Source organism: Perognathus longimembris, chromosome 13, assembly GCF_023159225.1.
Source record: "Perognathus longimembris pacificus isolate PPM17 chromosome 13, ASM2315922v1, whole genome shotgun sequence".
Lineage (NCBI taxonomy): Eukaryota > Metazoa > Chordata > Mammalia > Rodentia > Heteromyidae > Perognathus > Perognathus longimembris.
This window is the reverse complement of record NC_063173.1, coordinates 16,607,968-16,622,902: the sequence shown is the minus strand read 5'-3', so window position 1 is coordinate 16,622,902 and position 14,935 is coordinate 16,607,968. Positions and strand designations below refer to the sequence as shown.

Below are 14,935 nucleotides of genomic sequence, written 5' to 3'. Positions count from 1 at the left end.
AGGAAAGACTTTCTCTGTCACTGTTATTTTGCCCACGCTCCTAGATCCAAGTGACCATGGGCTAAATAACCCCTCTGACACTGTGAGCCAAAGTAAATCCTTCCATCTTTTAAATTGCTCGTGTCAGACATTTTTGTCATGGTGGCAAGAAAGTTACTCATACAGAAAATTGGTATCAGAGAAGTAGGGTCCTTGATGTGACGAATACTGACCACATTGTTCCTAAGGCCTCTGAAGCTGCTGTCAGAGATATTTGAAGAAAGCCTAGCATGCTAGAAGCAGTTTTAATGGGCTGTTCTGATGGGAACTCAAATCAGAATTTCAAGAGAAATCCAGATGGGAAAGATTGCATTCTTTCTTAGTCAGAAGATGGCTGTCCAAGGTCAGCCCAGGTGGAAGCGTTTATGAGACTCACCCCCAATGGAAGAATCCGGGTGCAGTGATGCGCACCAGTTTCAAATGGAAAAAAAAGTATTCATGTTTAATTCTGGAAGATAATTTGTTTACATTTTGTCTTGTGTCCTGAAACTCTGTGAGAAGCTGAGTTTAAAGGTGACAGCCTGGGTGGGGCACTGTTGCTTACAGCTGTAATTCTACATGTATGAGAAGTGGAGATTTCAGTCCAAAGCAATCTGAGGCAAAGGTAGCAAGGCCCAACCTCAGCCAATAAGCTGCGTGTGTCAGTGTGCACCTGTGGCCTCAGTTGTGCAGGAGGCCGTGGTTAGTCAGATCACAGTTGGAGGTCCATCCAGGCAACAACTTCAGACCCCTGCGTGAAACATAACGAAAGCACCAGGCCTGAGAGGCATGTCTCCAGTTGCAGAGTTCTTGCCTCACAAGTGTGAGGCCAGAGTTCAAACCCTGGGACCGCCAAAAAAGGTGATTGCCTGATGAATTTTTCAGTGGATATTTTACAGTACAGTGTTCTGGCTGTCGCGTGGATATTGCCAGATGCTTTCAGCCAGAGTTTTAGTGAGAAATGATAACAAACAACAACAACAACAACAAACGCATAACAGATTTGAAAACTGTGACCAGAAAAGGGGAATGTTGAACGTTTTGAACAAAGAGGGTATGGTTGTGAAAGAGAGATTAGTGTCATTAAACACCAACCTCGCATTTTGTACTGGTACAGCAGGAAAGATGGCTTTGAGCACATCTTAGGACCTTGCTCCCAGGGCACTCTGGTGACATGGAAGTACTTTCCGGGATCCAGCCACCCCTGCATGAGACGCCCCTGCAGCCCCGGCTCAAGAGGCCCCTGGCAGTGCTGAGCTGGGCAGATGTTGCCATTGTCCGCACAATGCTGCTTTTGCAGGCATGGGGAATGCAGGGAATGCAGGTGTTACCAGGGAGTAACTTTGTTGCTTCCACCCAGATTTCAGAGGGAAGCCTCTTGAGAGGCCAGGCAGTGCATAGCATCATCAGAATCTCGCTGCCAAGTCCCGAAAGGAAGATGTGGGAAGCTCGGAGGCCTAAGCTGCAGCCACGGGTGCAGCCACGGAAGTTGGAAATGCAGGGGTACAGAAGTACCCCTTCTTTTCTGTTTCCCAGGGGCTTACAGCCTCGTGTTTGCCTTGAGTCCCAGAAGAGACTGAATTTAGGCTTTTGAGCAATGTTGGAATTGTTAACTTTGCATTATGAGATGTCACGAGCCTCTGGGAGTCAGGGTTGGATTGTTCAGGCTTGGATATGAAATGTTTCCCATACTCATATATTTTGAATTTTGGTTTCCGGCTAAAGTACTATTTTGGGAGATTTCTGGAAACTCTAGGAGGTGAGACCTAACTTGAAGAAGGAGGTCACTAGGAGTGGTTGCTTGGGGAATAGTCTTCCTAGCCCCTTCCTATCTGCCTCTCTGCTTCTTATCCATCATGGGTGAAGGACTTTCACATGCTCCTGGAACCATGAGGTTTTTTTTCATGCACGTCATGGACTAAACCCTCAAACTATGAGTATTTAAAAATGAATAGTTTTCTCCTGTTAGGTTGCATAAATAAAGCATGTTGTCATGATGATAAGAAGGCAATGAATAAATACACTTAATATAGTATTTCTATAATTTTTAAGATTTACAAACATTTCTAATGTTTAATTTTTTTGACTACAGTTTTACTTGTATTCTATATACTTTTTGGCCCTAAATCACATGGTTATCCATAATCTAGGAAAAGGACAATATTAATGAGCATTTGCTACCCCCAAGTTAGAATATAAGAATAAACATTGTATAAGCTATTAACAGTATCTTTTATAAAGTTTTATGGGTCTGGAGAATTTTCCTGTAGATTCCAATGCCATAGAGATTGTTGTAGCATTTTAAAAAGGAAAAGCACTACTTGGTACTGGTGTCTCATGCCTATCATTCCAGCTACTCAGGAGGCTGAGCTCTGGGGATTTCAATTCAAAGCCAGCCCAGGCAGGAAAGTCTGTGAAAATCTCACTTCTACTAGAAACCAAAAAGGTCTGAAGTGGAGCTGTGGCTCAAGTGATAGTACACTAGCCTTGAGGAAAAAGAAAAGCTCAGAGACAGCATCAAGCCTCAGGGCTTCAAGGCCCAGAACTGGCACATACACACAAAAAGGGGAAAATATCAACTCTATCTTTTATGAAGCTAACCAGGATCTTGTTTCAAAACCTAATCAAGATGACTGAAAAGGAAAATAATAGATTTGGCTAACTTGTGAATAAAACCATGAAAATTCAAATACAAATATGCCAGTATTTTAGTACCTTTAAAGAATCATCCATTACAATCATGTAGGGTTCATAGAATGAGTGCATGAAGCTTTAGTATCAGGAAAAACTTAAACATGATATGACATTTGAACAGATCCAATAGAAAAACATAATAAAAATAGATAAGGATTGGATAAAAGTCACTTTTCATTTTGGCTTAAAAACCTAAGCATAGACAAGACTAGAAATCTATTTCTTAGTAAAAATAAAGATAGTTATCTTCATATTATGGTCATTTATTATCGTTCAGAGGATAAATTTATATTTCTCCTTTCTCAAACCTTATGACTATGTGTCTACAAAATGTACTTTTAAAGAATATCCAAGGGCTGGGAATGTGGCTTTGTGGTAGAGTGCTTGCCTAGCATGCATGAAGCCCTGGGTTCAATTCCTCAGTACCACATACACAGAAAAAACCAGAAGTAGTGCTGTGGCTCTACAAGTGATAGAGTGCTAGCCTTGAGCAAAAGAAGCTCAGGGACAATGCTCAGGCTCTGAGTTCAAGCCCTAGGACTGGCAAAAAAAAAAAAAAAGAATACCCAATAAAACCGCTAATGTTCACTTCCAGTATGCTTTGCATGTATTATATATAACACATCTCTCCTTCTCTGTTCAGCTCAAATCTTTCCAACAGCCAGCAAACCCAGTGTGGTAGAATTTGCAGCCTATCTAATACAGACTCAGGAAAAATAGCACATACTCATTCCTATTTCAGGTTTATGAGTATAAAAATGAGGTTACTTCTAATATTACCCTTGTAGAGTTATGCAGTTTTATAAAGTCATGTTATCCACTTCTTTGTGAAATACGTAATAAAAACTTGCTCTGATAATAGATAATAAATAAAGCCACCGTAATGTGTTTTAACCATTATCTCCAGATATTTTAAAAACCACATTACTCATTGAGAAATATATTTTAAGCCTGTTGTTCATGCCTGTAATCGCAGCACTTGGAGGATAAAGTAGGAAGACTGAGAGTTAAAGGCCAGCCTGGGCTACATAGTGAGACCCTGTTCCAAAGAATAGTAAACAAACAAAAGATACCAATTTTATGTCCTGATTTAAGTACAACCTACACACATTCTACAGTTTTTATTTGTACAATTAGAGGTTTCACAGAACTTAATAACTTCTGAAAAATGCTTTGATACCCTCCATTTTATTTTAAAAATGTTATCAATCCACCAAATTAATGTCATGCCCATCTACAATTTGATAAGACACTGCTTTAGATTTTGTGTTCAGCCATTTGGGGTTGCACTTTTGTTGTTAATACTAACTTTTCATGTCTATACAGGATGCTTCCAATGCTGGTAGATGTCTCTGACTTCTAGGAAGAGGGTAATAGGATAAGAATTTATTGATTTATTTTCTTTCTGCAGCTGTCATGCATGAATATAAGTCTAGTGCATCATTAACTTAAGGACCTCACCAATTGGAAGTTGCAGTTTTTACCATCAACCTACTATATTCTTTTTGATCAGATTCCCTTCCTCAAAAAGTGGAAACATCTCTTCCAAGTTATTTTTGTGGCAGAACCAAGCAAAATGGCTGATAGTGGCATGGGTAAAGGATCTACAAAATGCCCTGCCTATTTATCAACTTCTCAGAAAAAGCTTCTTTGTGTATGTTCTTGTAATTCAGACATTTCTTCAGGAAGATTAAAGACATCAAGAATTGGTAGTGCAGACCTTTTTTTTTTTTTTTGCCAGTTATGGAGCTTCAACTCAAGGCCTGAGCACAGTCTCTGGCTTATTTTTGCTCAAGGCTAGCACTCTACCACTTGAGCCACAGCATCACTTCTGGCTTTTTCCATATATGTGGTGTTGAGGAATCGAACCCAGGGCTTCATGTATATGAGGCAAGCACTCTACCACTAGGCCACATTCCCAGCCTCTGCAGACTTTTTTTTTATTGAGTTTAAGTTACTACATATATTTCACAGTACATATTTTAACCTTCACAATGATGAAAATCATCATTCTACACTACATAGTTTCCGAACTCTATGAACTTTAACAATAAAACCATTTCTTCCATTTCAGGGGATATGTACAATCCTTTCCTTTTGTTTAGTAACATCGGTTACCTCCTCTCTCCTTCCCTCCTTTCCATCCCTGCCCATGAATTTCTTAGGTCACTTCCATCAATGTACAGTGTAGCTGATGGGCCCCTCCGTAGTGCAGAATTTTTTTTTTTTATGTAGGAATCATTTTATCTACAATTACAAATTTTCATAAAAGAAATATCCAACTGACAAATGGAATAAAACTGCTAGCCACAGATTTATCCAGGTTTTGCTGCTAAATAGAGATCTGAACACTAGTAAGACCAGTAAGGATAAGAGGAAAAGGATGAAATATTACTGGTTAATATTTCTTAGAATGCTTAACACAGCGAATTATGTTCTTTGCAATTCTAGTAACATGTGTATGATAAATGCTTAAGGAGGTATACTGAAGACTGGTACAATAGAGTATATTATACCTAGAGAATAGGGCCAAAACTCCTGAGATATCTAATATGATACAGCCTTAAGTACCAAAGGTATGAGATTATTTACCTTTTAATAAACTTATAGTCTCTTTGGATGTTACTGCCCCGCTATTACCCTAGAACCTCAGTCTCTATGTAATCATTTTGATAACCAGCATCATTTACTTCTTATTTTCTATTTTGTGGTTCTGGGAATGTAATTCAAAATGAAATTTTCAACTGCTTGAGCAGGGCTAAAGCCCTTTTGTCAGATCTAGATTCCCAAGTAGCTGTAATTTCAGGTGAACCATCATTCCTGGCTAATTTGCTTAACACCAAAACATCTAATCTAAACATCCCGCCCAAACATCTAATCTAAACTTAGCCATTTACATCCAGTAAAGTACAGTGATAAGAAACATGAAACACAAAACCAAGGAGAATTTTTTGATGATTATTCCCTCCCAAAAGACCAAATGCAACCAAATGAAGTGAATTTGACCTCATGGTTTTATTGTCTTCATAACAAAGGTTGGAATGGCCTCATTATACTATCTTCATAAAAAGTTGGAGCTTAGAACTGGATGACTTGCCCCTTCCTCTTTTTATCTCCGCCTAGTTCAAAATGTTTGCATCTCTTAATAGCTAGCATTCTCTTAGATCTGCAGTTGGGCTCAACACATTCAAGCCTCAGCACAATCTTCTTTGTAGTCTTAGCTTTTTTCTGGAAAATCGGCTTAGTCTGACCTCCATAGCCACTCTGCTTCCGGTCATAACGACGCTTTCCTTGGGCATACAGAGAATCCTTGCCCTTTTTGTACTGTGTTACTTTGTGAGGTTGGTGCTTGCCACACTTCTTACAGAAAGTACGACGGGTTTTAGGAACGTTAACTATGATGACAGGAAGCCTGCTGCAGCGCCAAAAGAAAGAACCAGAATTTTATTTATTTATTTTTTTTCTTCCCCAGAGCTGAGAACCAAACTTGGGGCCTTGTGCTCACCAGGCAGGTGCTCTTCCGCTGAGCTAAATCCCCAGCCCCAGTGCAGAATTTTTTTTTTTTTTTTTTTTTTTTTTTTTTTGGCCAGTCCTGGGGCTTGGACTCAGGGCCTGAGCATGTCCCTGGCTTCCTTTTGCTCAATGCTAACACTCTGCCACTTGAGCCACAGCGCCACTTCTGGCCGTTTTCTAGGTATGTGGTGCTGGAGAATCGAACCCAGGGCTTCATGTATGCGAGGCGAGCTCTCTTGCCACTAGGCCATATTCCCAGTCCCCCAGTGCAGAATTTTTAATCTCACCAGAATGAAAGAAAAAAAAAAAGCAGAGAAACTTCTGGGTCAGCCAGAGAATATAAGACATTCTACATCTTAGTACAGGTTGTAATCCTATCCCCTAGCTTCCTCCATATCCTATGAGTGCTTGCCAGAGAGTTATTGTTTGTTTGGGTTGTTAACGGAACATTTCTTTCTCATAGAAGAGGTGGACACAGTTGGTTAGTTATATGTCATGAGATTTCCAACCCCTACCAAATTATTTCTTAGAAAACTAAACAGTTAGTAATATTATTCTAGCTGCCCCCCCATTTTAAGTGGGGTAAGTATAAGAAAGATTAGCTTTTGACATTCAGTTAAATCTGAATGAAAAATTTTATTATGTCAGATAAAGAGTATGTTTCTTTTTGGAAGTCACCCCTTCCCTTGCTCTCCATTTTCCTCTCCCATCCGCTTTAATGAGATACATAATTCATTGTCAAAATAGTATCTAGTGAGTACCACTGCTGCATTTGCTCACTCTTTGTCCCTCCATTTCTGTGCCCCCTTACCTTCACAAAGACAGATAAAGGGACAAACAAAACAAAAGGAAAAGAAAAGAAAACAACAAAGCATATCTGAATTTTTGAGAATTTTCTTCAGTTGATGTAGAATGAGGTTTATGGCTATGATTAAAGTGTTATGACTACTTTATTTAAGAAAATATCTGGTTATCTGGCTGGAATATTAAATATACTTCACTAAATCAGTTTGTGTTAGTTTCAGTTTATAGGTACTCAGTTGAGCTGATTTGACTACATCTTTCTATATAAATAAGCAATGTGGAAGATTGTAGTTGTAGCACAATTTTGGAGACAAAGGGCAGCAAATTTAAGAAAAGTCAAGGGCAGGGCTTGAGGGTACAGGCCTGTAGTCCCAGCTACTCAGGAGGTGTTCATAGGAAGATTGTATTTCAAGCCATTCTGGGCAAAAGCTAGCCATGGGTGGTGATTCACACCTAAAAAATCAAGTTTTCCTCAAAGCCGAACACATTACACATTTTCACCCTCAACTAGTATTTGTGATTTGTTTTACTATACAGTTAATGCCGCAGAGGAATCTCTGAGTAAGTTGTTGCTGTCTTACTTTTGAAGAGTGCATGTGTTGTGTATGTCAGAACAATTTATATATGGCATTTGAGATGTTTTACATTTTGAAACGAGTAATAATGAAAGCAACAAAATTACCTTCTCTGGCGATTTTAAAAGAATCATCAGGTAAGTTTTTTTATTTGCTCTGTAGGCAAATAAGTTAGAAGATTGGGATGAAAGACCTCTTAGTCTTCTTTAGCCTAATGAACTATACAGAATTTAGAGTTTGAAAAAGGTGCTATTTTGTACACAATAACTACCGTGGCACACGCTGAAGTCCAGTCAGATTGTCTAAATTAGAGTTCTCCATCGACATGAATGTTACCCCTTACAGTTATTTTTCACACTTCCTCTTTGGTCCTAGTTTTCAAGAACTATAAATGTAGAGAGGAAAGCACCCCACCGACAGTGGAGTCGCAGCAGCGTTATGGAAGGAAAAGTCCGTCACATACGGATGGAGCATGGCTCTGCTATTGAGGTACATAGGAGTCTTCTCAACACACCGTTAATGGCAAAAATTATTTAAAATATCTGTCTGAGGAAAAGAAGTAAAGAAAGCAGGAAATTTACCGTTTTCAAGTATGTAACTGTTTATTTTTACTAAAAGCAGTGTTTGTTTTTTTCCTTTGAGGAGGGCAAAATAGACTTTAAGGTAGAACACCTTTTTATTAGACAAAAGTATGTGGTTTAAGGATCTTGGTTGTTCTTAATAGCACTAGCAGAATCTTGGTATAGACTTCTCAAAGATGCAAAGTCCAAGTAATTTTAGACATTTCCGTTGTTCACTTCCTTGGTGGCTGGTAGCGAGGACAGTTTCCTTTGTGAACTCCTCCATCTGTCTCAAATGAAAGAAATGCCAGTATTATTCTTACCAGGATTTCAATTATTATATCAAGTGTGAATTAAATATTACAACTACTTAAAAATTAAAATCTGCCCCTTTAATATTCAGTTAAAGGTTTTGTCACATGAACAATTAATTGCAAGAAGAAAATTGCATTAATGTTAAGTAAGTTTAAAAAATCGTGTCCAGACTTGGTGGCTCATGCCTATAATCCCAGCTACTTTGGAGGCAGAGAGAAGAGGGTCATGGCTCAAGGCCATCCTGGGCAAAGAGACCCTCTTTGCACTACTGTGTCAAAGAACAGGCTGGGCATGGTGGTTTAGGACTATAATTCTAGTCACAGAGGGGACAGTTGAGTTGACGTCAGTGTCAGATGAAAGTATCAGAACTTATCTGAAAAACAAAGCAAAATATAATTCATCCTTTCTTCTATATGTACTAGTTTTATCCTATTTTCTCTAATTTTATTTGTATTAAATGACAAAATATTTTATCAGTATGTTTGAGAAATAACCTCAATATAATTGAAGCTCAAGTTTGTTTTTTAACAATATGTCGAGGCTCATTATAAATATTTTGAGCGTTTCAGAGGAATACATGTAAGGAAAGAACATGCAATTCACCTACAGTGTTTGCCACCTGCTGCCCATAGGTAACTATGTTACTAAGACAAATACCTTTGCAGACACCTCAGTGTACACAGGTGTTCACAAAGGAATCATGCCATTCATGCTCTCCACACATTCCACTGCACCAGAAGCGCCTATGTCAATGCAGGTAGATACCGAGTATGGTTTCAGTAAGAAGTCTGTGAACTTTGTTGGAGATGAGTCATGTCTCCCTTTTGTCCTTACTATGTGATGATATCAAAGCAGTTACTTGAAGAAAAAAAAAACTTGAATTACAAAAAAAAAAAAAATGAGCTGGCCATTCCTTATTAAACAAATTTACTCAAACAGTATTTCAATGCTGTATCAAAACATGGTTTTGAATATTTAAAGAGAAATGAAAGTGTAGTTTCTAGAGGTAAAGAAAAATTTAGGAAATAGTTGTGAAGAAGTGATTTTGTTCTGTGTGGGAACGAGGAGAATGACCACTTGCACTAAGCCTTCATGGAATTTGTAGGTGGGAGCAGCATATAACTATAATATGAAAAACCTGTTTTGTTTTCCATTGTAATTGCCCATCTGACTTTGAGTCGTTGCTGTGTGCAGAATTGAGGGAGAGGGAGGAGCTAGGCCTTTTGAGCTCCTTAAGGAGCCCATGTGCCATTTTAGAAGGGGGGAAAAAATGGAGGCAGAATTAGCATGAGAGCAATGATAGCGTTTGAGGGCCCGGGCCCCACGTGCCGGGAGAGAAAACAAAGGGATGATCACCAAGGCACTGCCGCTGCATCTTCTTTCAGAGAAGAGCAGAATGTGGGCAGTAGGCGACATGAGCAGCTAAGTTCTTTTCTGGTGAAGGGGACAGTGGCCGCTCAGAGGCGGTGCCATCTCCAGGGAAGGCTTTCGTGGCCTCTCCACAGCTGCCCTCCCAACGTGCTGGTGCCCTGCATGATGGATCCAGAAATTCTCCTTACGCTCTGGATCTGAATCCGGGAAACTGGCTCATCCCACCAACTTCACAAGAAATGAGAGCATCAGGGGGGATTTTACAGTGTGAACCAGAATGCTACTGTTGGCAAAACCAGCGCATTGTCTCATTGCAAGCCAGAAGCTAAGTAATACACGACACATTATTGATCTGCATGATGGTATTATGGATAGCGCTTATTTTCTTCTCTATTCTGACTTACAATCAAATTTCTGTTACATACTGCCTTTTCGAAAACAAAACAAAACTATATCTAATAGAGACAATGAGGATGAACAAAAGAACTACTTGTTACACAAGGAAGCAATAATGTTCAGTGGTGATTTGTGTTGACTTTGTAGGGTAGCTCTCAGAGTTTTAGGATGATTTATTGTTTATATAGGAATATATAACACACCTTCATATATGCATATATTCATATTCAATTTCTCCCTTTCTTGTAAAAAAGGTTTATTTGTATTGTGTTTCATACATTTCATATTCATATTTTATAATATGTAGTTTTCATACTTTATAAATATGTAGTTTTTATATTTTATAAATATGTAACTTATAATATGTAGTTTCATATCTCATACATTTCCTATTAATATTTTATAATATTCAAGCATTTCCATATTTCACCATTAGGACTTGTATAGTTTTCCTTTAACAGGGACATTGAATAAAATTCATCAAAACTTAATTTTGATTAATATGTAGTTATTAATATTGAGGCAACTATGTGAGGTCTTCTATTTGACTTTATCCTGGAGCAGAAGCTCTCTTCCCTAGGGTACACTTCTATTAGTATTATGTGATCATTGTTAATGCTTGCTGAGTGGCAGAGAAAGAGAGAGAGAGAAAAAAGAATTCTTTACTTTTTCTCCAGGAATTCTATACCTTTGGAAGAGTACTGGGGCAAGGGAGCTTTGGAATGGTCATTGAAGCTACCAACAAGGAAACAGGAACAAAATGGGCAATTAAAAAAGTAAATAAGGAAAAGGTAAGGCTGAGGGCATCCCAGGGCAGGAAAAGCTCGGAAAGCTTCCAGTGCGCAGAACAGCTTTGCTTCCCAACACAGGCTATGGCTCACCAGGGCTCCAGGGCCAGAACCGGTGTGCGTGCTGAAGAAGAGCGGAGCGCCTGCCTACCAAGCATGCAACCTAAAGCCCTAGGGGAAACCTTTACATTTCCTTTAAGAAGCTTTATTTTTTGAGGCAAAGCCTCACTGTGTGGCCAAGGCTGGCCTTGAATTTGAATTTGTAATTCTCCTGCCTTGGCTTCCCAAGTGCTGGGATTCCAAGTGTATTCACCAGGTCCAGCTTTGAAATCTTTGCAATTCTTTAGCACCACTCTAGGTGACATCCATCATTCTACCTGGGATGTTATTTCCTTTGCTCTTTTGATGTCCAGGTAGGATTTTTTTAATGTATAGATAGGACACTTGTAACTTTATGGACTAATCTTTCATCCATAGAATATATAAGACACTAAAGCAGTAAAATCAGATTATGTATTGGACAATCTATTATTGCAGTATTGCATTGCAGACAGTTCAAGCCATTTGGAGAGAGAGATAGAAACAGAGTCGAAATGGATATTAGGAAAAATTGTGAGCGCTTTCCGTAGCACGTCTCATGGTTACTGTTTCTCTTGACCCTCTAGGTTAACCTTAAAATGTCCTTTCATTCTTCATGGGTTGGGTATAGAAGGGTGGCCAGTATCTCAAGAAGGTGAAGGTTAGAGAGTAACAGGAATTAAAGGTAAAATTTTAATTAAATAATTAAATAATTTTTACTGCAGGTAAAAATTTAAGTAAATAATGTTTATTTGATGGCCAGTCTCCTTTCCTCATGTTATCCCAAACTGGCATTCATGGGAGTAGGAATAGTTTTATGTCGATACTTGGCCGTAAAGAAGAGCAGTGCTTGAATTGTGCAAACAATGGCAATTTGAGCTTTCGTGGAGTTGATGATCACGCGGCCAATGGTGATGCACCCCACCCCTAGAATTTCGTAGGTGACTCATACACTTGTGAAGGTAGTCTCTGTGCTTCTGGAATGTGTCTGCATTTTCTTTGGCTGCCGGGCATGGTCAGAGTTAGATGTTAGGAAATAAGTTGGGGTTAGGTGAGTCTGAATGTCAGGTCTCTTTTTTTTCTCTCTAACTGTCTCAGCCAAAGGGATCAGAAAGTGACATGACAGGATTGAGGTAGAATCCCGGCCTAGTGTTTTCTTGGTGTAAATAAATCAAATGGTCTCCAGAAGAACAAGAGAAAAGCATTTTGTTATAAAACTATCTCCAAATGATGTCCCTGGATTTGGTTATGCCAACATCAGAGGTTAGATTTGATTTTAAAGGAAATATCAAGAAGCATATGAAAAACGGGAATGATTTTGTGAGGGGCTAGGAGTGGATACTGTAGCTAATTTATAGCAACAGTTCCACACGTAGGTATGGTTGGAAGCCAAATTAAATATAACTAAATTGATCAAAGGAAAGAAAGGAGAATAGCTTCATCTGATAATGGGCAAACTGGAAGACATTTGAAAAAGAAATTTCTTAAGAAATATAGGGAATAGTATAAAATCACTGACTTCCCTGAGAAAAGTAGGAGTGACACTCATAGGTGCAATCTGTTTCTTTATTGATTTAGGCTGGAAGCTCTGCTGTGAAGATGCTTGAACGAGAAGTGAACATCCTAAAAAGTGTAAAACATGAGCACATCATACATCTTGAGCAAGTATTTGAGACACCTAAGGTAAACCTGCTGCATTTTGAAAATTGTTATTACAAAGTGAATGTCGTTCTGTTCTGAAGCAATCCCTTAGGGCAGGGGTCTGTAGCTAGAGATTGATGAGACCATTTGGGAGGACTTTTATTATTGATTGGATAATTAGATGCCTTAAGTATTAGATTGATGTCTTTAGGAATATGTTCTGGGTGGCATATTGGAAACAAATGTTTAAAATTAAAGCAAATCCTATACAAGCAGATAGTAGAGATGACATTCTGGAGAGGTGACACATTTCCTTTTCTTTGATTCTTAGTTTCTTGGAATATTGTCATAATTTTGCAGGGTTAGTGTCATAACCAAACTGGCATGGCATGTTTGGCACTATGTGGAAAATATTTGATCATATCTCTTTCTGATGTTTTCTACCATCTTTATTCTTCCATGTTATTATAACTCCCTTTCTTCTTCCCTCCCTCCCTCTTTCCCTCCCTCCCTCCCTCCTTTCCTCCCTCCCTCCTTCTCTCCCTCCCTTCCTTCCTCCCTTCTTTTTTGGTAGTTCTAGAGTTTGAAGTTAGAGCTTTGCATTTTCTGGGTAGGCATTCTATCATCTTTTTGCTTTAATTTCTTTTTTTTAAAAAATAGGATCTCTTCCCACACTATCGCTGTATCTTATCTGATTACATTGGAAACTGTATATACTGGTATTAGAACTAGGGAAGTGAAAGAGAATATCAAAATGGAGAGACAAAGGATAAAAAGACAAATGACTCCAAAAGCAATACTTGCAAAACCATTTGGTGTAAACCAGCTGAAAAACTCATGGGGGGAGAGGGAAAGGGGGAGGGGGAGGGGGAATGAGGGAGGAGGTGACAAACAGTACAAGAAATGTACCCAAGGCCTATCATTTGAAACTGTAACCTCTCTGTACATCACTTTGACAATAAATAAGAAAAAAAATAGGATCTCTTGATTCCCCTCCTTCCCCCCAGAGTTGGCCCCTGACAATAATCCTATGACTTCTGTGTGTCTGGGATTACAGACATGTACCAACACACCTAGCCTTCATTTTATATAATTTCTATTGTGTTTTCAGATTTAGTAATCTCTCCTTCTGTAACATTGTATGTGCTAGTAATCGTCTTCTAGTGACAATTATATATATGGTATATATTATAATATAATATATATATTATATTATAATATATACCATATATATCATCTTACATTAATCTTCTTTCTTAAATATAGTTATATTACTTTAATGTCATATTCTACTAATTTTATCATGTGTATCGTTGCTAGGTTAAATTTTGACTGATTTGATCCCTATATTTTTATGCTTTGTATGCCTATTAACTTTTGAAAGTTCACATATTATACTCCTCATATTTTATTAGCATACATTAATAGTACAAGAGTTTCAGTATGATAAATACATAGATGTATATAGTGTACTTTGAACAAATTCACCCTCTCAGTTATATTCTCTTTACCCTCTCCTTCCCTTTTCAAATAGTGTTTTACGGGTTTTATTATACTGTGTGTGTGTGTGTGTGTGTGTGTGTGTGTGTGTGTGTGTGTGATGTACTTTGAGCCTCTTTACCCCACTACCAACAGAAAGCGTGGATGAAATATCTTTCCCATGTTTACTGTCTCTTTTGCCGCACATGAAGATTTCGTTAGACATTCCAACAGCAAAGTCATCTAAGAACCAAAACTGTGTCTATGTGAAGAAAGGATTTAACTACCTTTTCCCTTTTATGCTAATCCTGCCTCCTGCCAGAACAGTCCCCCTTTTACACTCCTGTTTTATTATTGTTATTGTCATCCTTTTTTGGGCTAGATTCTCTTTATGAGCAAACTCGTGTAGTAGTTAGTTCTTTGAACTTGGCTTATCTCATTCATCATAATGACCTTGAGTTCTTTGTTAATTTTTGGTGGAATGCTATTTAATGTGAATTTGGGTCATAGATATTTTTCTATTTATATAACTCTGTGTAGTAGAGGGTATAGGAGATCTCTCTATAGTCCTTATTGGAAATCCTGCTTCAAATCTCCTTAATGCTGGGATTATAGGCACGAACCACCTTGCCTTTTTTTTTTTTTTTGCCAGTCCTGGGGCTTGAACTCAGGGCCTGAGCATTGTCCCTAGCTTCCTTTTGCT

At 38.4% G+C, this 14,935-nt stretch overlaps 2 protein-coding genes across 4 annotated transcripts in view; one reads left to right on the top strand and one right to left on the bottom strand.

Annotated features, from left to right (window-relative positions):
* The window catches only part of Stk33 (serine/threonine kinase 33), a 142,488-nt gene that overhangs the window by 71,780 nt on the left and 55,773 nt on the right, over positions 1–14,935 (top strand). For 2 of the 3 annotated variants that reach the window (XM_048360326.1, XM_048360323.1), the window contains exons 2-4: positions 7,980–8,093; positions 10,924–11,037; positions 12,691–12,795. In XM_048360326.1, coding sequence (XP_048216283.1) covers positions 8,043–8,093; positions 10,924–11,037; positions 12,691–12,795 — 270 coding nt within the window. In that variant the 5' untranslated portion in view covers positions 7,980–8,042. Of the gene's footprint in view, positions 1–7,971; positions 8,094–10,923; positions 11,038–12,690; positions 12,796–14,935 lie in introns of those variants that run through there. The other variant, XM_048360325.1, reaches the window with a different exon arrangement.
* LOC125362435 (60S ribosomal protein L36a-like) lies at positions 5,709–7,925 on the bottom strand. The gene is made up of 2 exons (XM_048361283.1): positions 7,876–7,925; positions 5,709–6,127 (listed from the first exon to the last, which is right to left on the bottom strand). Exons 1-2 carry the CDS (start codon positions 7,923–7,925, stop codon positions 5,791–5,793), a joined length of 387 nt encoding a protein of 128 aa, XP_048217240.1. The 3' UTR covers positions 5,709–5,790.